This window comes from Schistosoma mansoni, chromosome 3 (genome assembly GCF_000237925.1).
Source record: "Schistosoma mansoni strain Puerto Rico chromosome 3, complete genome".
Lineage (NCBI taxonomy): Eukaryota > Metazoa > Platyhelminthes > Trematoda > Strigeidida > Schistosomatidae > Schistosoma > Schistosoma mansoni.
In genome coordinates, this window is record NC_031497.1 from 5,077,571 (window position 1) to 5,101,187 (window position 23,617).

Below are 23,617 nucleotides of genomic sequence, written 5' to 3' on the forward strand. Positions count from 1 at the left end.
GTAACATCCAGAAACTGGAGACGCGACATAAGAGAACGGACAGTAGGCACAACTTCTACTCCTCAAAAGTAGTCAAATATTGGAATTCGCTGCTGGCTGGGCTAGTTCAAACGACCTCCTAGGAGTCCTTCACGAGGGAACTTGACGTATTCTCAAGGACGAAGGACATTATCTCGCACTAATTTGCCAATACTTTTTCTCTTTTCACCGTTAAATATACCCAGGTCCCCATATGATGGCATTGATCATCCATTGCTACTGGATATGGGGGCCTGTTAAGAGAAGGCATATATCCCATCCACAACCATTTGTACCGATCTATAGATGTTGAAAAACAAGTATGTTAGGTGAATAAAAGCTTGGAGCGAAGTCGTAACCGTAATATTATTATCTATGCTTAAAAGTCATGGAATAAGTCGGAATAAGACTGATTTTGTTCTACAGTTGTCAATTGAGAAATGAAGTCAGCAACTTGTTTTTACATCTCAATGATGTAGGTACTTTTTACTTGTAGTTAGCCACGGTTATAAAAATGACTGTTGATGTGACTTCCAGGTTGCATGAGCAGTCTGAACTGATAATGACTCTAAAGTTAAGAGCTGATTCTGAGATGGAACGTCGCAAGCAAGCTGAATGTAAATTATTAAATGAATTGAACAAAAATCACGATCTTCAGCAGCAGCTTTTGGAATGCCAACAAAGGCTAGTAATTGTAATAATAACATCATGTTTACTATTTACAGAGTTTCCGATGCTGAAGTCAATAATCGTGTATTGCGATCTACATTAAATGATATAAGTTATGAACTTTTAAGCCAAACGCTAACTAAGAATTCAAACACTGATTTACCGAGAAGAGATACGTCTGTTCAAACTGGAAACGAATTTTGTCGAAGTAAAGTAGTTTCAGTTGAGGAATCAAATAGAAGAAGTTCTAAAGAATATTTATGGAAGTTCAGGTTTGCCGCAGTTATAATACTACAGTATATTGTTAAGACAGCTGACAATGATAATTCTGCTTATCTTAAAAAGACCAAGATTATGTGTTACATCCCTTCTATTGTATTATTATCTGCTCAATAAAATTTATTTAAGTTGACTCAGATCAGAACACAATAAGTCCAAGGGAAAGGTGTATTTCAACCGAAAAGATTAGTAATGAAAATAAAATTTATATGAAATTCAAATAAGGAAACGTTCGATTCGCTTAACAATCTTAATTTTTTCCATTTTGGTAAGTCAGAGTATGCAGATGAGCTTACATTAGGCATGTACCCCTTCGGATTTCTCGCTGAAATCCATTGGTATCAGTTTGATTAGTTTGTGTTTCTGATCTGTCTATCTCGATAGCTAATCCATTGCTACTTTCTTTATGTCCAGTGAACCTGATTTGATTTTCTCTGGTGTTTAAATCCCACAGGTATGTAATTAAATGTTAAACGTCATTCTGTAGTTGTTCGAACTGCTGGGAATACAAACGCTTTAAATCAGTTAACATGTAATCAAATTGAGTAACTAACAGACACATCGTAGATTATGCTACCACTTCTATGCAAAATTCAATCGTTTATTTCTTTAAGGGGTTTATAACTAGTGTTTATTGACCTGAAGTTATTTATTCATAGACACAGAAACTGACAAATCTATCTATCGGTTCAAGTTGATAAACCATCTAAGACGTACAAGAAGATATTATGTGGGCAAATGTCAGAGTAATAGAAATAGTAACAGTTTGCGTAGTAATTAAAAAACAAGAGTTAGGCCGTTAATTTATTTGTTTTGGAATGGATTTTGATGGCTTTGTCAAAACCTGCTATACAACCATCGTTGTGCATCTAGAAAGACGGTAGTTGCGTATACACAATATATGACTAAAAATAAGTTATCATTTTGTGCTCTAAGGTATTGTTGGAATAGTTTTCAAGTAAATCCGTTCCTTTGGGACTCATGAGCTGGAGCTAGAACAATAAAGTTGAAAAATATACACGGAACTATGTGGTACGATATATTTGTAGGAACCTTTGTAGGAACTTGTGATTCTCTTCCAGTTATAATTCCCCCAAAGCGTTTTGAGATATACCAAAAAATTGCTCGGTTTGTTTGTTTGGGGATAGAACAGTGTTTATCGACTACACTGACTTTATTTTGTTTCAATGCAGATTTGGTATCTTTTCTTTCTATTGACAGATGAACTTCTTTCGTCTAGTGACCACAGTAAAAAACAGAATTAGTCTTCCCCTATAGCTTGCTCACTAAATTTCAACCTATCTTGTTCAGAAACATCTGGCTGTCTTTTAATGAATACAAAAGGTTTCAATAAGTGTTGACGGAAATATCCATCAGTGCAAGATCCATCATATCTGGACAAAAAACATAGGGTTCTGCTGTCAATCAGGTAAAATGCTCCATTAGGATATAGTACATCGAAGAAGAACTCACAATATAGCCCATCAATAAGTTCCAAAATAGTAACGGGTGGATTTTGAATGGTCTTGTCAAAAGGTTCCATTAATAATGAACTAAGTAGATCTTAGATTTGACTGCACAAGACACTGATATCAGATGAGCTATTAATCTGGAGACAATAAAATGTTAATGATTGGGATTATAATGTGTTTTCTACCAAACAGTCAACTTAAACGAAGTCACTGAAATAACTTTCTATGGTAGGTGCTTCCAGTAAAGATTATTGCGTTTGTAGACTGCATGCTCAATGCGTACTCAAACTCGAATACTCTGACTTACCAAAATGGAAAAAATTAAGATTGTTAAGCGAATCGAACGTTTCCTTATTTGAATTTCATATAAATTTTATTTTCATTACTAATCTTTTCGGTTGAAATACACCTTTCCCTTGGACTTATTGTGTTCTGATCTGAGTCAATTTAAACAAATTTTAGTGGGCAGGTGGTATTGCAGAAGGAAGCATATCACAGGTTTGATTTTCTTCAGTGAAATGACCACATTATTAAGACGTTGTGACGCTCAATAATGACTTGTTAGCATGTTCTAAAAAGATTTAGACCTCCGCTTTATACGTACAATTGAGTATTCACTTACGTTAAGTTGGTTTTATGAACGGTATCAAGACAAAATACTTTATTAGGGTTCCATCAGTCATGTTCGTCAAATATTACCCTGGCAGTCACTGTTTTAGATCCTCTGAATAATGTATTCATATGTCAGATACTTAGCTAGTTATTGCCTCCAACTTGGTCTTGAAATTTACTAGCATCAAAATTTAATTCGCTGTTGGTTTAATGGTATAAATATAATGCACTGGTGACACAAATTCTCATTATATGACAAAACGATATATTCATCAACTAAAATGTTCAGGGAATTACTCCACATTTTTGAAATGCACTAGTTGCTATGTTTTTAAACCTGGACTAAAAATATATGCAGTTAGTTATTGATATGTTGTTTAAACAAGTTTAGACTTTAGACACCTTAATTTTGCCTTCTTTTGAAAATTTTTTGAAATAGAATCAATCTACACACTCTGAATCCTTTAAGTTCAGAACGTTTAGCCGCATTCTTGCCGTCTACTGATTGTTTTTACTTTTACTTGTTCATTACGATAACTTAGATTTCAGAATGTTTAAGAAGTCTAAATCTTAAAACTATATAAATTTTCCTGAAAATAAATGGCATATAAATTTATCTGTTTAGGTGAAGTTAAAATATCATTTAAGAAAATGATATCACAAGCAAGCGTTTGTATAGAATACTTATTAATCAAAACGGCGAAGTTCTGTTTATAAGAGAAACATTCAGATGGTAGTAAAGTTTCGAAAAACATTATGTTATTAACTATATGGTCAGTTGTTTGAATTCTGCCATAACCTTACTTTTCTCCTATTCAAATCATTTTTGTATTGTCTTATGATGAAATAATTGTCTTGACAAAACAGTGACAGAAATGAAACAGACAGATTAATCGTTTTCAGGATGGATACTTAGCTAGTTAAATAACCTAACGTTAATCTAAGTATACAGGCATTCATTTGAATCCTCATTATTTCAATGCCTGAAGTATTGTTTTTAGGATTTTGTGAAAATATTTTCATGACAACGAGATCAACAACATAGGCTTTTGTTAGTTTACTTTTCCTGGTCATCTACTTCTTTTTCTCGATATCTAGTGGCTCTTACCGTACATAAAAGAAATTAAAGAGATATGCAACTCGTCTACAATGCTTTTGTAATGGCTTTTATACATTTGGGTAATTTGAGTCATATGATGCATAACCACAGTATAAGTTGCAAGGAATATATAGTACTGTTTTTTCTGTATTTAAAGGGAGTTAAAAAGGAGAATAGTAAACTTTTACAGTTGATAAATGGGATGAGATCAATATATACACAAAATTTCAAAACAATTCAAAACCATTTGAATTGCTTGACAGACTTAATCTCGACAGTTTGTAGTTTTTATTTGAAAGTAAATCAAGCCTATCATAATGATGATATCAATTGGAGGAATGAAAGACAAAACTTATCTTCACAGCTAGAGAATGAAAAGCATTTAACTGAAGTAGGTAATTTTTTGTTAAAAATTGCTTTGACGGCTTGAAAGATATCCTTGTTGTGTGGTTGATGTAGTTGATTTGACTGTTTGATTGAAATCACCAAAATTCTACATAATTTCGGCTTAGTTGTCTGAAATTCAGGAAGGTATGAATTTCCCATTTGATTACTCAGTTACGAGACTTTATTGATCACTTCGAAATATCACTCAAAGGTTACTTAGTGGTTAGAGATAGTATGACAACAAATCATTCGTGTACTTGAATTTCTAGAACTGAATTAAATTCTGGAAGTCACTCTTCATGAAAAATGCTACCTGATTCAAAGGTTCAAAGTTTTTGGGATAAATAAGAGCATGTTTACGCTTAAGTTAATGAAATGCCGATAAAACAATGGTTGTAAAATATAAATCGAGAAACTGAATTTGGGAAAACAGACATATTTAGTGGTTTAAGCTGTACAGTATCCAAACGAAACAAATTACGCAGATTAAAATAGATTGAAATATCATTTAGAGATAAAGACAACCTGAATTTAGCCACACAGTGTCAAACTCAATATAAACTAATTACACTTTATTGAGGACATTTAGTTAGTATAATTAGACTGCTAACATCTGAACTAGCTAACAGGTTAGTACGTAGATATATCTGTGATCGCTGAATCAAATCACTAATCACATGAATGTAAACCAAATAAATCAATTTACTCCCAATTGTTTCACTTACAGTCGAGCAGTACTGTTGAAGATTCATACGAAATTCAGATGCAAGTTGATTAAACATTTGCATTTAAGGATTTTTTTAAACAGTAAAATTGTGGATATTTATTGACTTAGGTAAATAAATATCAAAACATCTGCTCTACAAAAAAATATCCGGTAGTAGATAAATCCATGTCATTCAGAGGCAAAAAAATACAATCATTAGGAGGAGTTATAATGGTCAATACGCTTGTCGCAACAAATGTCGTTCGGAAGCATTTTGTTGTAAATTATCTTCAAGTGATATTATTTTTTTCAAAAAAGATGGTTTGTGGTGATTTGTTACATCAAACTATTACTAATTCACAATTGTTTATGAAAATTATACCATCAAATTTCCGAATACCATCTCATCTGGCTAAGTAAAGGAAAATGAATGTTGAATAAAAGCTCCATACTTAGTTGATTAACGCAAGACATCAAGTAAAATTAAACAAATATCTTTACGTTATCTTTTGTGTATCACAAAGTTTTCAGCATGGTTTCCATGTATATCTTTGGGTATAACTGAAACCATGGGGCTCCTTACCAACAAACCTAATCTTTATGTTCTTAGAAAATCGTGCGAACCATTTCTCCAGCTTGGCTTCATAAAAAACAAATTAACTCTTGACTGACTTGTTTCATTTCTTGTTGAGAAGTTTGGAATGTAACGCAAATCATAATAGTGAAATGTAATATTCTATTAACAGTTTCTATCACAGAGACTAATAGTCCAAGGTTTTCTTCTCGATGTTACTATAAATAGGCGTAACGATAAAGTCCTGAAGTAAGAATGATGAATATCTCTCAAGTATCGAAGGATCTACACATATAATTCAGATAATGTCCAGTGGTAATGAAATTTACATTCAAACTAGAAAGAAATCAGGTTTCATTAATAAATTTTAATAAAAACCAACTAATTTCGACAATAACGAACTCGGTAATCCTAAGTTCATTATCTTTTCTTTCAGGAAATTCGTAATAAACTAAATACCATGGAAGCAGATAAGAAAAAATTAGGAAACATCATAAACAAATTAAAAGAACAAAGGGAGTAAGTTGTTATATGGATGAATGAATATTGTTTTTTTGCTATTAATTCAATGGAGACTCCTTAATAACAAGACACTTTTGATGGTAGGCTGTTCGGAAACTAGGAAAGAAAATCATAGTGTTACTCTTGAATTAAATTCATAAATCTTTTGCATATTAATGCCTAACTACATAATCAGCATTGATTAAAGAATAAAATGACTATATTATATGAATATTACTTAGTAGAAAGGTATAAGTTTAGTTGCTTTCCTGCAATCATTAGCTTTCGTTTATCATACAATATGTGGAAATCATTTAGAACTGTATTACTGCTGAGTATAAGGGTATGTGAATAATAATAATAATATTTGAATAGGATAAATTTAAGTTATGTAAATATACGAGAAAAATTTATGTATGTATTAGCCAAATTAGATTGTCTAATAATTTAGGTGAATGAAATTTTGGCCTAAGGTTGACCAAGGTAAGCAAAGAGGCTGAATATATTTCGTACACGCAAAGCTCCGAACTTTTGATCTGTATGGCTATTTATTCTGCAATTGGAAGGACTTCGAATCTAACATATATTGGTGGATGATTTCTATCATAATAAACAACTGAAAACGATTGATTTATGTCGATAGTGTGATTCGGTTGATCTAGATGTGCTTGCTTAGCTACATTGAAAAGTATTCAGAAACATAAAAAGTGTAAATTTTTCTAACACTAATCGATCTAACGTGCATAAACCTAGTCAAGTTTACATTTAGACACTAGCAGTTTCATTTTACAAACAATCCTTGAGTTCATATTGCTTTAATTTTCAAAGATGTATTTACTTTAAGGTTGTTTATTACTTTGAGTTACTGAATTTGGACTTGTAATTACGAAAGTTATCGTCAACAAGAATCATATTTATGAAAAACATGTACATAATTTAGGCCATTAATTCATCAAATGTTTCTTATGTTCACTCCATAAAATCATTTCGATCCGTTCATCAGTCTACTTGAATACATTCTGAGTTGTCTCTAATATATAAGTATGTGATTTACTAACTTGACCAAAACATCTGAGATGTCGAAATTCGATTGTTTATGGCTTGAATGTCAACGTGGTTCTTTTAATTTGTGCGTTTTTTTCAACGAAAAGCTTTTTTTATATAGTACGATTTTATGAGCAAATTTTCAACTGTCAAAATTAATAAGTAGAATACTGATTGGTCAATGATATTCAGTAATGCAGTGTGGTCAAGTGATGGCTGATTGCTTGACCTAGTTATTGACATGACGTCACGAATGATTTGAAATAAAGCCTAGAACCACCATCTGGCAGAATAGATATTATGTCATAAAATGACATAAGATAACATGATGAAATATCAGGGATGATGGAAGGGAATCATTCTTGAAAGTCATTCACTTTCTAATCACTTAAGACTTGAGTTTTAAGTTTGATTATCAGGAAGAGGCGAAACATAACTCGATAATTTTTATTAAATTTGCTAGTTAAAGCATTTTGATCTAATAGTTTTCTAAGTTATATACGGTAACTAAATTATTGATTAACTGACAGTCCAATGCATTAAAATTTTTTTTTCTTTTACTGAACGAACATCTAAAATGAAACATATTTCATTATTATTTTAGGTGTCGTTTTAATCAGTAGTTTACTTACAAATAAATCTTTATCTCACATTCCCACATCAAGAGCCCCCAAATGCCCTGGTACGGTCGAGAGTGGGGAGAGTCCACTCTCCCTCTCGAAATGCTCTCATATGGCCACGCGTATATAGCCTCTCCCAGGGAAGTCCTACTCACTGCCTTTTCGTGCCACGGGTGTTCTTTACGAAATTGAGAGGACGAAAAGCGAATATCCGGCGCCTTAACCGGGTTGTGGGCACGGAAAGTCCACCTCGGGGAGTTGGAAAACCCTGATTTCAAACCAATGATGCACATGGGTTCCAGTATCCTGAGGAAACAAATGGAGTATGAATCAATCGTTGGTCACCAGCTACCATGGGAATGCATCTCCTCACCATGCTCCACTGCCTTGTGGATCAGACCTTTAAGTCAAAGGCTTGGGGTGTGGCCCCCTAAGGAAACCACCTGCTTTGATTTGGGCACCCGGGCAGTATCATAGCCTTCACACAAATCGAATGAGATTTGTGAGGCGCATATGTATCTGGTGCTTCATTGTACCAATATTTACGTGTTTAAATAAAATAAATCTGACATTCCTGTCTCTTCATTACTTTGAATTATTTTAGTCTTGTTTCTTTGAACACGTAACAAACAGATATAATTAACAGCCAGATTAGTAGCAATAATTTATAATTTTGTCAAGAAGTAACATTATTAATTCTTGTTCACCACATCGTAGTTGAAATTTTTTGATTAGATTCATTTCCCTTTTTAGTTTTTATGCCTTTTCTCTTTAACCATAGAAATGAAATGAAAGAATTTAATGCTAATAAGGAAATAAAGCGTTTAAAGGAAGAACTTGACATTTCTAAACTTCAAACGGAACAAATAAGACAGGTATAAATTTATTTGCTTTAAAATTTATTTTTTCAATGGTTTATAGATCATAAGCAAAAGTCGCGATTGCTGTGCTAAACTATGTACAGATTAGATTAGACACGAACGTTTTAAATGATGACATTACACACACATACACATTATTTTTGCACTCTTATGACAACAGTTTTCAAGCAACAACCTATCAATAAATTTGGAGTAATTAGGTGGAAAAAAAACTTTGTTGTAGTACAGCTTTTGTTATATCCCGATGAGAATTATGAATGACAACTTTTGAGAACTATTTATGGACCAATACTATGTGCATATTTTACTGTATAATTTTTAACTAACTAAACTATTCATATTCACGTCCCTCTTATTATAAGCTTCATTTTGACCCATAGATTATTACTATACGATTTACCGTTCTTGAGTTATCCCCAGTCTATTAATTACTGTTCCCCACATTCACAGTCACATTTGGCCAAATCTTGTACAAATGTTATTTTCTATTTTATTGAAACGATATGGTCAGTTTGTTTGGTATATAAACCCAATATGTTTGAGAATAATGATTCATATTTCAGAAGCTGTTATTGGTGTTTCGGACTTAACTGACTGGGTTAGGCAGAAGGCAGGACCAACAAGTGCTCTAGACTGCTCGTACGGGTTTCGTGTGTCACTGTTCCGATCGATAATTCGCTGCTCTCTAATTGGCGGCATCGTAGCGTAATATATTAAACAGGCCACGCAGGCTACAAGTTATAACAGCTTAACTAATCAATGATTTTGTTTGGGTATGTTACAATACAGACATTAAATATTGACATATAAATTATTTTGCCTTAGCACAAAAGTGCTGATGAGATATGTAGTGACTTTTGTACATTCATATATACGCTAAATCATGATAAAAAGTACCTTAATTATGAATACGCTTCCAGTATACCAGACCAATGACCTTCACCTGAATCAATAACATGAATGACCGTGAGGAATAACCACGAAAGTCCTAAATCCTATTGGTTTGATGAAACTGTTCTATCTCCAATAACTTATCAAAAAACAAATACAACAACTTGATGAACCTTCTTTTATTTTAATATAAAACCCACAGGATAATATGCATTAATTATATGACTACACATGAAAAATTAGAAGTTGTAATTTGTACTTAACTAACTTATAAGTAATGTAATAATTAAATTCAGGAGTCAATTAAAGCTAGACCACAATGGAAAACCTGGAAACACTGAACAGCCGTTTCGTCCTAGTATGGGACTCCTCAACAGTGTGCATCCACTATCCTGTCCACTGCTTCCAGGTTTTTCATGGCAGTCTAGCTTTAATTGACTCATGAATTCAACTATTAAATTACTATAATATCCACAAAACCCCTTTCTGATTATAAATTATAAATGATACGAAAACTGATCAGTAAGTGAATAATTAATTAATGACTTTAGAACATTTGGACAATATCATAAACTAATTATTTCATAATTACATATCAAAAAGATATAATAATTTACCGTACAATAATTTTAAAAGTCTAGTCTTTCACAAATATCCACTCCAGTCTAACAGAACTAAGCCATGAATACCAACCAAATAGGAGGATATAAAACCTATAAAAAACTAGTGAGATTGCTTTGTTAAGAAAGTTAAACTAAGAATAAATATACTTGTGGATTATTTATAATGTTGGAAAAAGAACGATTGCGGGCGTTCGAAACTTCATCTTTTCTAATAATTCAACGTAGAATGGTATAGTGGACTACGTTTTAATTTAATACCACTTACAGTACAAATTTACTGTAGTCTTCTATCAAAGTGTTTTTTATATTGTTGGACTTTTTGCCAGTGTTGTACCTTGATTATGACTAGAAGTAAATTGATAAACAAACTTACAACATAGTATTTTTCTTTAAAATAATTTTTTGGAGACCTAACGCATCGAAGGACCAATAGGTAGCAATTATTACCACGTTGTTCAGTCCATAGTAATATTTAGATTCTATAAGACATAAAAAAAAATGTAAACGTTAATTTTCGAGACTTGTGTATCCATGTATCTTGATTGAATGTCAAAATTCTTGGGGTTAAATTATAAAATTAGTTTAAAAAGTGTAAACAAATTTGTAAACCAAGCAGAATAATTAATGTATTTGGTTCAGTATGATAGAATTGATTCATGTCTCAAACAATTGGTGAATCTAACTCAGAATGCATTAAATCCAAGTTCAATATGTTTTGTTGATATATTTCTGTTATATCGATTGCTTAAGTGTGCCCTGTTAATATATGACGTGATGATCCCCTCCAATTAGTGAGGAGTGAATTATCGATCAGAGCAATGACATACGAAAAACCGTACGAGCAGTCTTGAGTACTTATCAGTCCTGCTTCCTACCTAGCCCAGTCAGTTAAGTCAAGAACACCAATAACAGCCTCTACAATATGAATCATTTATTTCCAGCATACTGGGTTTATATACCAATTAAACAGACCACATCGTACCACAAAATAGAAAATAACATTGGTACAAGATTTGGCCAAATGTGACTGTGAATGTGGGGAACCGTAATTAATTGACTAGGCATAACTAAAGAATGGTAAGTCGTATAGTAATAATCTATGGGTCAAAATGAAGCTTATAATAAAAGGAACATGAATATGAACAGTTTAGTTACTGAACAATTATACAATAGGAAATATACATATCATTTTGGTCCATAAATAGCCCTCCAAGTTACAATTCATAAATCTCCATGGGATATATCAGTTTCGACAAACAAGAAACTTATTTCTCTTGACATTCTTTATCAATATATATTCAAACCTTGAAAAAATGATATAAATATTCTCACTGAAATAATCAGATAAATTTGTATCAGTAAAACAAAAGCTGTTTTTGACAATCCATAATGAAATGAACTGTATTCCATATGTAAAACTAAATGATGATTACCTTTTGATTTATTCTTGTTCATCTTTAAGTTTATTGAGCAATGGTAAGTTTAGATTTTTGGATTTGTTAATATTCTGAATGTTTTGCATGTCGTCAATGTATCTCGATGTACCGTTGTAATTGTTGTCATTATTCTTTTAATGTCGTTGAAAATCTAAGATACTGAAAGATATTGTTAATCGTGGTATATTTCACGAGGTAGGATTCATCAGTATTTCATTCTTTAGGTTTAAAACTAAATTTATCATATGTCTTCTATCAAAATAACATAATGACTTGTATATGCATCACTAGTTATTGATGAAAAAATTACTGAATAACATACGTTCGTCTGTCGAACTTTATTATTAAATAACAAATGTGTTGTGTAATATATTAACTGTTCAAGGCTATTAAATAGGAATAATATATTTCGTTGAAAAAGTTTGGACCAGATTGCCAGGTAAAACGTTGAGTTTACTTCAAATTCATTCGCTGAGATATTACAAATATATTATTCCTACTTAATGTCTTACATCAACTCGGCGCCCAAATACTGTGAAACTATTCGCTCTAATTTAGATGAAAGTTCTTATATGTTCAAGGTTATCTTAACTACTTTTATTTCTTAACAGTAGTCACTGAATATAACTTTAATTTATTCATGAGATAGATAAAAACTTCGGAAATTGTTTTTTCTTGTTGAGTGTAAAGTTTTCTCTTAACAAATATACGCCAATAGTATTACGATAAAGAGGATATATAGGGTGATACCTATTCACTATCGTTGGTTTTAGGGTACATTTAAGTCATGATCTTAATAGTTTTAGGGATTCAGAATTAAAAGTTGTAGATCTGATATGAATAATACATAAATTAGGACATTTTCTAACGAGTATGAAATTTGATTACATAATTACGTAAACATAAAATAGTTTTATAAGAAATTAATACCTGTGCCATTCAAAAACCTTTTGGAATTCAGAGTTCATTTTGATTGAATCTCTTAAAAACATCATGGATACATGTGACAATTGAAATAAAAAAGTATAACATAAAATAAGAAAATTTAATTTAAAAGAACAGATGGATTATGACTAGCAAAACGATTTATAGAACGCATGTTTACTTCTATCTGGAGTTCTTTAGCTTGATGTAATTGCATCCGAGTGTTGGATTTCACATTTGAACTTGGACCTAATATCTTTGGTATTAAACACCAATATGTTATTTACTGAGCTACTGAGTTTAGATGGTTAGTTAACAATTCATACAAGATGCCTATATGTCAACAAAGACTGATCTTAATTGAGTCTTGAAGATCAGTAAAGGTATAATTCGTACCTTTATCAATCTTGTATTTAAGATAAATGACCAACATATGGAGGAAATCCTCTAACAATTTATGTAATATATTTACATTGACCTTACCATACCTACCTCAGATTAATTACGATATGAAGACTATTTTAATATCTTGTAACTTGTTTGTTTATGTCAAACAATATTCACATATTTAACAGACATATATATATATATATGTACATACTGATTAATAAACAGAAACTTTACGCAATTTAATCATAATGTTTACTTACTTACGCCTGTTACCCCCAATGGAGCATAGGCCGCCAACCAGCATTCTCCAACCCACTCAGTTCTGCGCCTTCTTTTCTAGTTCTATCCAAATTTTGTTCATTCTCCTCATGTCTGTCTCCATTTCTCAGAGTAATGTGTTCTTTGGTCTTCTTCTCCTCCTTTGACCTTCAAGATTTCATGTGAGGGATTACTTTGTGACGCAGTTGGGTGATTTCCTCAATGTGTGTCCTATCCACTTCCAACGCTTCTTCCTGATTTCTTCCTCCGCAGGAATCCGGTTTGTTCCCTCCCACAGTAGGTTGTTGCTGATAGTGTCTGGCCAACGGATCCGAAGTATTTTGTGTAGACACATGTATCTTCTGGATGATGGCTTTCGTAGTTCTCCAGGTTTTCATTAATGTCATAAATGCTCATTAATATAATGTATTAAGGTAGTAGTATATTAACAAATTTGTTCAATATTTAGTTACTTTCAAATGATTTAAATGTACCTCACTAAATTTCTTAAATTTATTTATAGGATTTTGATGCCTATAAAATTTATGCAAAAGAACTATTAGATAATGAGAAAAGATTAAATAAGGAACTTCGAAAGTCATACCATTGAAAGGGATAGAAATGATGAAAGGAAAGTATAATTTATCTTTGGAAAAACAATTATTTCTTCAAATAGATTACAGTAATGTGTCTATCTATCTATATATAATCTCTAATAAATCAATAAATAATATTGATTTCGTTTTATTTATTTTGTAACAAACTGTTATATCGAGTGAGTAAGTGAGTACATGCCTTGTTTATATATGAGTGATAAGACCGCCAATTGAAGAGGAGTGAATTATCGATCCAATTAAGAATACACAAAAGCCGTATGAGCAGTCTTGAACACTTATCAGTCATGCTTCCTGCCTAGCCCAATCAGTAAAGTCCAGAACACCAATAACAGTCTCTGCAATATCAATCATTATTCTCAAACATACTGGGTTCATATATCAAGCACATAGACCACATCGTACCATAAAATAGAAAATAACATTGGTACAAGATTTGGCCAAATGTGAATGTGAATGTGGGGAACAGTAATTAATTGACTAGGAATAACTCAAGAACGGTAAATTGTATAATAATAGTTCATAAGTCAAAATAAAGCTTATAATAAGAGGGACATGAATATGAATAGTTTAGTCCGTTAACAATTATATAATAGGAAATATACATATCACATTGGTCCACAAATAGTTCTTAAAAGTTACCATTCATAAATCTCCACGGGATATAACACAAACAAAATGTAAACAATCCAGTAAAACATTACAAGCAAATTTGGAAATGGTATCATATAAATGATAAGGTATTAAAAAAAATGGTTTCTCAATAAATTTTGTCTATGAAAATGTCGGATAGCAGGATAATGTGCTTACAAGAATTCCTACTATATGGCATATCTCTTAGTGATTAAAACATGTGTCTTGATTAAGTCTGTATAAATCTATATTAGTTAGAATAAAAAGTTACAATTTTATAACATTTGGATGAATTCATAGAAATATGTTAGCTCTTTTGAAAATGCAAAGACACATTTATCAATAAATTCTTTTATTGATAAAGTTAGAAACTCGTTTTACCTCCAGAAACAAAAAGAAATTTGATCTTATCAAAGCCCGTGTGAACAGACCATTTGTTATGGGAGCTGTTGTATTGTCGAGTTTAATTGTTGACTAATTTGCCTATATTGCCCTGTAGCATCAGGACCTCTTTATCCGATAACAAAGCGACCTCTTAACCAATAACCCAGTGACCATGAATTATGACAAGATAATCTGAATGCTTACTGGTCCACTAGCTCCTTACAGTCAGAGGATGGAGGTAACAAATAGATTTACTTTCTATTTTATACTCTATTATTTCATGAATCAAAAATCATACAACTACATACCTCAAACACATGTGAGCAAGTAACACAAATATGCATAAGCAAATATTCATAACTCAGTCATTATTAGTACAAAAATAGAACAATAGAGTAATAAAAAATCTTAATAGTTGAGATCATGAATCGATTGAAGCTAGACACCGATGATCTCAACTATTAAAATTACTATAATATCCACAAAAACACTCTTCTGATTGTTATATACTAGGAAAAAGTAAGTACTGATAACCTACGGGACCTCTTATTAGACTATTATTCTATTTATATTCCTATGGTATAACTATTCGGTAACTGGATTATCTATGTCTATATTCATCTTATTATTAGCTTCATTTTGACCTATTGATTATTATTATATGATTTATTGTTCCTAAATTATACTCGGTTTATTGAGTACTGTCTCCCACGCTTCCAGCCACGTTTGGCTTGATTTTGTACAAATATTATTTTCTATTTTATGGTATGATGTGGCCTGTCTGTCTGATATATAAACAAAGTATGCTTGAAATAAACGATTCGTATTGCCGAGGCTGATATTGGTGTTTTGGACTCAAGTGGACGGGTTGGGCGGATAAGGATCAATAAGGACGCTAGATTACTGATACTAATCGAACGTCATTGCCACAGTGTGGGGGTCGTAGAAGTCGTATTCTATTGGTGGAAAATTTACGCGAATTACGTCCTTGTTAAATTCGTAAGGTCATAACGAATCAGCGACGACCTTGGTCAAGTCATAACAATTGGCTACAGCCTAGGTCAAAAACATAACACTGATATTAATAAAAAATCATTTATAAATCTGAAAGATTAAGAAATACAGTAATTAAATTCACTTGGTATTGTTTGTTTGAATCTTCCCATTGATGTTTAGGACTGCAACCTGTCAGTCTCTTATTGACATATATGCATACTGTGCGTATTGCCTTGAAATAGCCTTAATTTACAAGCATTATAAGCAAAGGTGGATAATGGCTAGCAGTGGAATCCAGTTTGACGCGCGTTTCGTCCTATTTGGGAGTCGTCAGCTGGATGTACCAGCATTTCAGAGTTGATGTTCACTCTGGGACTCGAACCCAGCAACTTTCGCTTCAGTTAAGGCTATATCGAGGCAATACGCACAGTATGCACATATGTCAATAAGAGACTGACAGGTTGCAGTCCTAAACATCAATAGGAAGATTCAAACAAACAATACTAAGTGAATTCAAACTTCGCCCTATTTCACAAGAAAGTGGCTATCAGGACTCAGTAGCTGAGTGGATAAGGCGATGGCGTTTGAACCGAAAGGCATTGGGTTCGAGTCCTAGAGTGAACATCAACTCTGAGATGCAGATACGTTCAGATGACGAGTCCCAAATTGGACGAAACGTGTGTCCTGGATTCCACTGCTAGCCACTATCCATCTTTGCTCATAAATATAACAATTGTTTGTAAGTCAGATGAAAACTTACAAATAAGCAGACATAGAAATAAACTAATCCAAACATTCAATACTTATGTACTAAAAAATGTAAATGATAATTATCTACAAAATAATTCAAAATTTTAGACCTATTTGGAATCGTTGATTCGACACTTACAAGTGGATTCTTCTTTGTGAGAAATGTCAGTTTGTTATGTGTGGATACAACAACACTCACAAATACGTTCCATGTTTAACATGGAATAAACGATGAAAGTTCCACGACCAAACCATTCAGCTCAGGGAACAAACCCACATCAAAATCATCCACCTGAGCTACAAATCTTCTCCACCATCTCATTCTTATATTCGCTTCGAATGTATGTAAAGAACCTTACTTTCGTCAAACTTTAATCTAATTCAGTAATTTGTCAGGTTTTAGTGCTATGATATTTCTATAGGACATAGGGATATTGCAGTGTCGGTTGCTGTGTTAAGTCCACATAGCTTGTTCTAGTTTCTGGACAAACCAATTTATCTATTCTATTCAAGCTACATTTTGACCTTGTTAATTATTCGATTATCAACCTTGACTATTTTTATGTGAGCGTATGTGTGTACGTTTCTTATCTTATCACATGTCTGTAACTTGTATTTGTGTGACTATAAATATCGATTAACGCTTGGTTAAATCGCGTTGGCTCACACGCCTTCTCCATTGAACGTCATTTTGCTTCATTTCTTCGATCGTTTGTCTGGATCAACGATTGGATGAAATACACGTATTCGGAATTCATTCTCGTGTTTGACTTATTAAATTCTGTCATTCGCCAACGGAATTTAAGTTGATGGTTATATCCTATGATCGGCAACATATATTTTTTGATAACAAGCAGCAAACGATCTGCCTGGAGTCAGATCTCGCGCCACTAAATATAAGATGCTGAAATGATCAATTTCACTAACTGTTGATACAATGCTTACTGTAATGTCAATCTGATCGGCCAGTATTAAACATAACAAAGACTAGTTTTTCTTATCAATATTTTAGTGGACTAGTTGATTATACTGCTCGATTGCATAGAAAAAAATAACAAGAACTCAGTAATTCTAGGATTAATTCCGATGAAATAATGAATATCAAATAGACACTATTTATAAGAATATGTTTTATATAAATGTTGTGGAGATCCAGAAAACTCGTAAAAATCCAAAAGGGCTCCGAAAACGTTGAGAAGCATCTTACCCAATCCGTACTCAATAGAATTTTTGCCGGAAACATCTAGAATGTGCAAAGTCTAATGTCGCGTTTCTGATTGGACGATTACCTATACTGTTACTATGTTTAGCAGCGTTTCAGAAATTTCTGGAAGCCCAAGCTTATCTAAAATACTATATGTATCCTCGGTTTTCTGTACATAAACGAACCTTGGAGTAAAGCGTTCCTTTCATATTTCGTGCTTTTCCTATCATATTCAAGTCGCTGTATTGATCTAGCCTGAAGGTTACTAGAAGAGCATAGGAACCGAATCTAGCGTCCAATCAGGAAACTTATCAATAAATAAGTAGGAAAAACTGGTTGGTTGCAAACACTATGATCTATTCGAAAGGTCAGTGAAAACTGTGACGACCAATAGTTCAGAAGTGTGATTGCCATTCGAATCAAATGTTTCTTTTAGATTCTACGAACTAAATTAATTAATCACTGTTAACAAACACATGATCCTAAATCTAGCGATTCCAGATAAAATAGAAGTTGTCATGCCTTGATTCACTTCTCTCAGTAAAGTGTCTGAGACAGTTTCTACTAACGGCAACCTATCTGCACTAAGAATTAATAACATCAATAATTTAATGGATGTATAAGACTGAGGAAACAACTAAGTGTCATAAATATCAAAATGGAGTCACTTATATCATATTCGACAGTTTTTGATTCCAGAAAGGAAATCCATGTCCAATATAAATAAAGTCACGAATTTATTAAAACTAAAACATGTTCTTAAAACAATAGCTATCATCAATTTTATCTTTCGTGAAGGAACTAAGTGTATAATTTCTAGATTTAGTGTCACTGTGTGCAACATATCTGATGAAACATTACTAAAACCGGTTAGAGATTCTGTATTGTGAGTAGCTGAGCTTCTGAAGAGCTCTTTTTAGTGTATTCATTTTATTAAAAATTGTCAACGGTTTTCCCACCCTATATTTTTTCTTCTATTCGTACTTTCTTGTCGAGGGACTGAAAAGGCCTAAACGATTAATTGATGTCTCTGCTAAGTTCACAAATGTCCTTATCGTTAAAGATAAAACTGAAAACGGAAGAAATATGAAGACGGTAGAGATACGTACAGACTCTCACTAATGATACAAGTTCCCCAATGTCACCCCCGTTTATTTCAATGGTCTATTGTAGCGACACCTGTTTATCCAAGTTATCACGTATTAAAGAAAGCTGTTAGTATAATACGAGCTCTTCACAGTGTCGATCCAAATCTAACGACTAGAGTGTTTCTGACATATTTTACGATTTCCGATAATATGCCCTACAACAAAACAAAAAATAAACTCAAACATGTAATTTAACAGTTCATTATCCCTTTAAATTATTCTAATAAGTCAGTAGGGTAGGTAGCCGATATCGGGACTATAAAAATCTAGCCTGGAACATCCGACAAACTCTGGTAAGTAGGTGGGGTCGAAGTAACTTCTTTTGGTGAATTTCCGATCATTTTTTATCAGGCTTTACATTTACATATAAACACATTTTCAAAACATTTAAATAATCATGATTTGAATGAACATTTCTATCTGGAAACGTGAATACTGATGAGAAATTACCGAAAATACATATATGCCGAAATTTTCTATCCTAATTCTTAGTTTTCACTGGTAATTGAATTTAGTTAGTCAAATTCCTTGATTGAACTAAAGTTACATTGGAAAATGTTTGACGGAAAAGAATATCCCTTGTTTGCTTTTCTCTTAAATTTTATTTTGACCAGTGGTTGTTCCTTGTCCAACTAATAAGTAACTCATGTACTAATGTACATCATTAGGAATTTTCAAAAAATAGAATAGTAGTTTCAATTATATATATATATATATATATATATATATATATATACACCCACTTCGTCAGTTAATGTTTTTATCTCCTAAAGTCTCTTTCATTTGGGACTGGCGAAATCGGTTTTATGAGCGAATTAGTAGTTCAGCTAATCCAATCAGATTTAAAAATTCATAATGTTAACTAGACTAACACAACAATTAGTAAGCTATATAACTTGATATTACAGTACACTGTTTATTTTTATCAGTAGGCCGATGGAACTGCGTTTTGTTTTTACTAATACGTATCAATATGACTTGACTTCATGAAATAGTCCATACTTTACTTACTTACTTACATACGCCTGTTACTCCCAAAGGAGCATAGGCCGAAATGATCCATAGTTCTAATCAATATTATCTATTAAGTTAAATAAAAGAGCGATTTTTATTTTACTAATAAAACTTAACTATTTTAAATAGATTTATCAAACAGAATGTCTTTTTAATAGGATAAACAATCCTGTTGTATTTGCCAAACAAGTTAATTCATCGATAATTTATTCTTTACCTAAATGATGATGATGATTACAGGAAGTAAATGAATGCAAGTATACTATCGAAAACATTTGTAAATAATTCAAAATAACCTTTCCGAGTACTGTGATGTTGTAGAGTAAACTAAAATATACCTTGTATCTAGGCAACAGTTACATCCTGGAGACTGTTTAAAGTAGGATACCTCATACGCCACTTGATATATATATATATATATATATGTATGAGTTAAAGATAGGAACTGTATTTTCCTAACATCTAATTCGAATTATCATGGACATTGGAAATTCAACCAAGAGAAATCAACAAAAAGTCAGGTTATCTCAACTGTTTAAGTCCACTAAAGGATTAACTTGTTTCAAATCTGATGAATTTAGTAGACAAATATGTGAAAGAAGCTTTTATCAACTGAAACCACTTCCTGGAAGGGAATTTAATTTTAAGCTTTGCAAAATTATTATGAAACAGGTAAGAACTTATTAACTGTTTTCCTAAACGTAAAAGTATTAAGGAATTCTAGTTAACAGTGTTGGAAATGTTTAATTTATGTGGGTATTTTATGTAAGACATAACTAGTCAAGGAAACTTTAAAAATATATATCTTTGAATATGTAGTGGAATAAAATTGTGTCACAGACAAGTCATTTGATAAGTTTTAATTCAAGATGTTAGTGGTTGGAGGTAGTTGAGATGAATTCATACAACAGGTCAGTTGTGGTCCGGATAGCTTAATGGTAACATCTCATGCTGGGAAATTGGATCATTTGGTTGTGAGTTTGTCGGGGAGAATCAGTCTCTGTCAAGATTAATGATACTTCTTATTCACGAGTGCAAAGTAGAATGGAATATAGACTTAGGGTTCTCTGCTGACCATTTAACATATAAACAGTGCACGGACTATTGAGTCGCACAAGTTAGCAGCCATATTGGAAACTTGTTTGATAGAATTCGACTAGTACTATGGGGCTAAACAAAAATGACAGATCACTATACAATGATAAGGTAAACATACAATAATATTTATACTGATATAAATAAAAATAGACACTAGGTTGAAATTAAGCATTTCTCTCAGAATTTTATACATACTGATGGTAGAAAAATGTAAAATAAGACGTTTTGTTGCAAATCCATACGAATAGAAAGTAGATACGTTACATTTGGTTTCGTTCACTATTGATCAATCCATATCCTAATCTTTTTCATTGTGCTCATCGCAACATATAATGTTTTATGTAAGATGGGGCTTTTTATACAGGTACTGAATAACTAGAACCACATTTAAGTCAGCGGATATTGTTTATGATAAAAAGGTGAATTTGAAAGAATTCAGTATTGTTAGAATGGGGATTTGTGGAGATTGTAGCAATTTTAACAGTTGGGTTTATAAATCGATTTAAGCCAAATTAAAATTGAAAACCTGAAAGCACTGGACAACCGTCTCGTCCTAGTATGGGACTCCTCAACAGTGCGCATCCACCATCTCGCACTCGCGATTTAACCCAGGACCTTCAGCCTCACGTGCGAACGCTTAGTCTTTGGTGTGAATGTCTAACTGCTGAGAAGTCCCACTCCAGTTCTTCCAGGTTTCAAAGGTGGTTTAGCTTAGATCGAATCTATGGTTTTATTAACTAACTAGGAGTCTTCTGTTATTGATAAAAGATGTCATAAGACAAAATAAATTAGGACTAGTACTTTGAGATTTAATAAAGGGATCACAACTTCTTAGACTTTTGTCTAGGACATAAAAACCTATTCAGTAATCTATATTCCTAAATATTATGTTTTAGACTCTAATTTTTATGCTAGTATTTCATCCATGTCACTTGATTATTATAGTGGTAAAAATACTGTTTCATTACAAAAATTTGTAATTGTACACTATTTGTATAACAACCCTAACTACAGGTTAGATAGAACTAAAGAGAAGTTTAGAAACCATTGGTTATTAAATTGTACTCCACAACTGAAATAATAACGTATTCCGATGCAACTTATTTGAAGTCTGTTTATTTCCTAATAAGTAGTAAATGTGAATGTCGTGAGTATATATTCCCAACACAGAATGTGAAGTATGTCTATGGGATACTTATTTAGAACAGTGTACACATATTAAGTTTAATTTACATGAATACGATAAAATTTTTTCTACACCATTGATTATATATATTTTAACATTTCACCTATAAGGTACTTGAACAATTTATATCAAACTACAATGGTGATAAATATAGTCAGATGAGAAGTAGACAAGAATCACAATCGAACGAGCTGCTATGTAATTTAACCAATCAACTACGTCAAATGACTGTAATGCATTTGAAAGCGTTTGATATTAAAAATGGAGGCCGATATAAACTAATTGTTTATGTAATACAAACAAATTGTCCAGAAGGAAATTCATCATTATCTAGCATAATGATAGCAAGTTGTGGATTATTTAACAGAGAAACAGACTATTATCTATCTGAAACTATAAGAACTATTTTTGGTCAGTTAATTGTAATTGTTTACGCCTGTTATCATGAATAATACATTTAATGACTTCGTATTAATGAATGAATTTGTTCATATTTTCAACTAAAAATCATTCAAGGTTAGAATGGAAAAAGACAAATCGAGGAACCAAACCTTACTTACTTAGTTACTTACACCTGTTACCCTTCGTGGAGGAGCATAGGCCTCAGGAACCAAACCTAACAGATTTAATTTAAGTACAAGTCAAGATTGATTAGTAAGACTATAATTTATAAACGACCTTTGAGTGACGCCAAAGTGACCTTGAGGATGTCCACCTACTAACTAGGACTAAATGAAGGTTATAAACCTAGGTGAGGAATTAGAATTAGGATTTACAATTGATGGTTAGGGTTAAAAATTAAATTTGGAGTTTTCATCATGAACTGATATCAGCTATAATGCCAAAATGATATTTAACCAAATGGATAAATAAATTTCTCGTCAAAATCCAAAACTCGTATCTCATATCTGATTGGTTCGTTTATAAATTATAGTCTCGCCGATTGGTCGTTAAAAAAATACTACATTGTGGTGAAGTACTCATGAAAATGAAGCATTTAAAGATTTTTATATCATTGAACAATGAATGAATTCTAAAATAACTTATTAGATGGTAAGTCATATAGATTTATAAAACACTGTAAATATCACATCTTAGTTTTTTAGTTGACATGCAGTTTTTACACTACTTCACATTCGATAGATTTGGTAATTCACTAAAGCTTAAGAAGTGTGGTTCAGTGTTGAATAAATTCAACAGTTTGTG

General features: G+C 32.2%; 3 protein-coding genes across 3 annotated transcripts; all 3 read left to right on the forward strand.

Annotated features, from left to right (window-relative positions):
- Positions 1-532: 532 nt before the first annotated feature.
- Positions 533-15,109, forward strand: Smp_137840 (hypothetical protein; the record flags this gene model as incomplete). The annotated part of the gene is made up of 6 exons (XM_018798982.1): positions 533-635; positions 677-959; positions 4,327-4,540; positions 6,253-6,335; positions 8,763-8,856; positions 14,996-15,109. The coding sequence occupies 6 exons, from the start codon at positions 533-535 to the stop codon at positions 15,107-15,109; spliced, it is 891 nt and encodes a 296-aa protein (XP_018650817.1).
- A 138-nt stretch (positions 15,110-15,247) lies between these two features.
- On the forward strand, positions 15,248-20,352 carry Smp_137850 (hypothetical protein; the record flags this gene model as incomplete). Its single annotated transcript, XM_018798983.1, has 3 exons — positions 15,248-15,253; positions 19,174-19,299; positions 20,257-20,352. 3 exons carry the CDS (start codon positions 15,248-15,250, stop codon positions 20,350-20,352), a joined length of 228 nt encoding a protein of 75 aa, XP_018650818.1.
- Positions 20,353-20,604: 252 nt separating this feature from the next.
- On the forward strand, positions 20,605-22,863 carry Smp_137860 (hypothetical protein; the record flags this gene model as incomplete). Its single annotated transcript, XM_018798984.1, has 2 exons — positions 20,605-20,799; positions 22,522-22,863. The coding sequence occupies 2 exons, from the start codon at positions 20,605-20,607 to the stop codon at positions 22,861-22,863; spliced, it is 537 nt and encodes a 178-aa protein (XP_018650819.1).
- Positions 22,864-23,617: the final 754 nt, after the last annotated feature.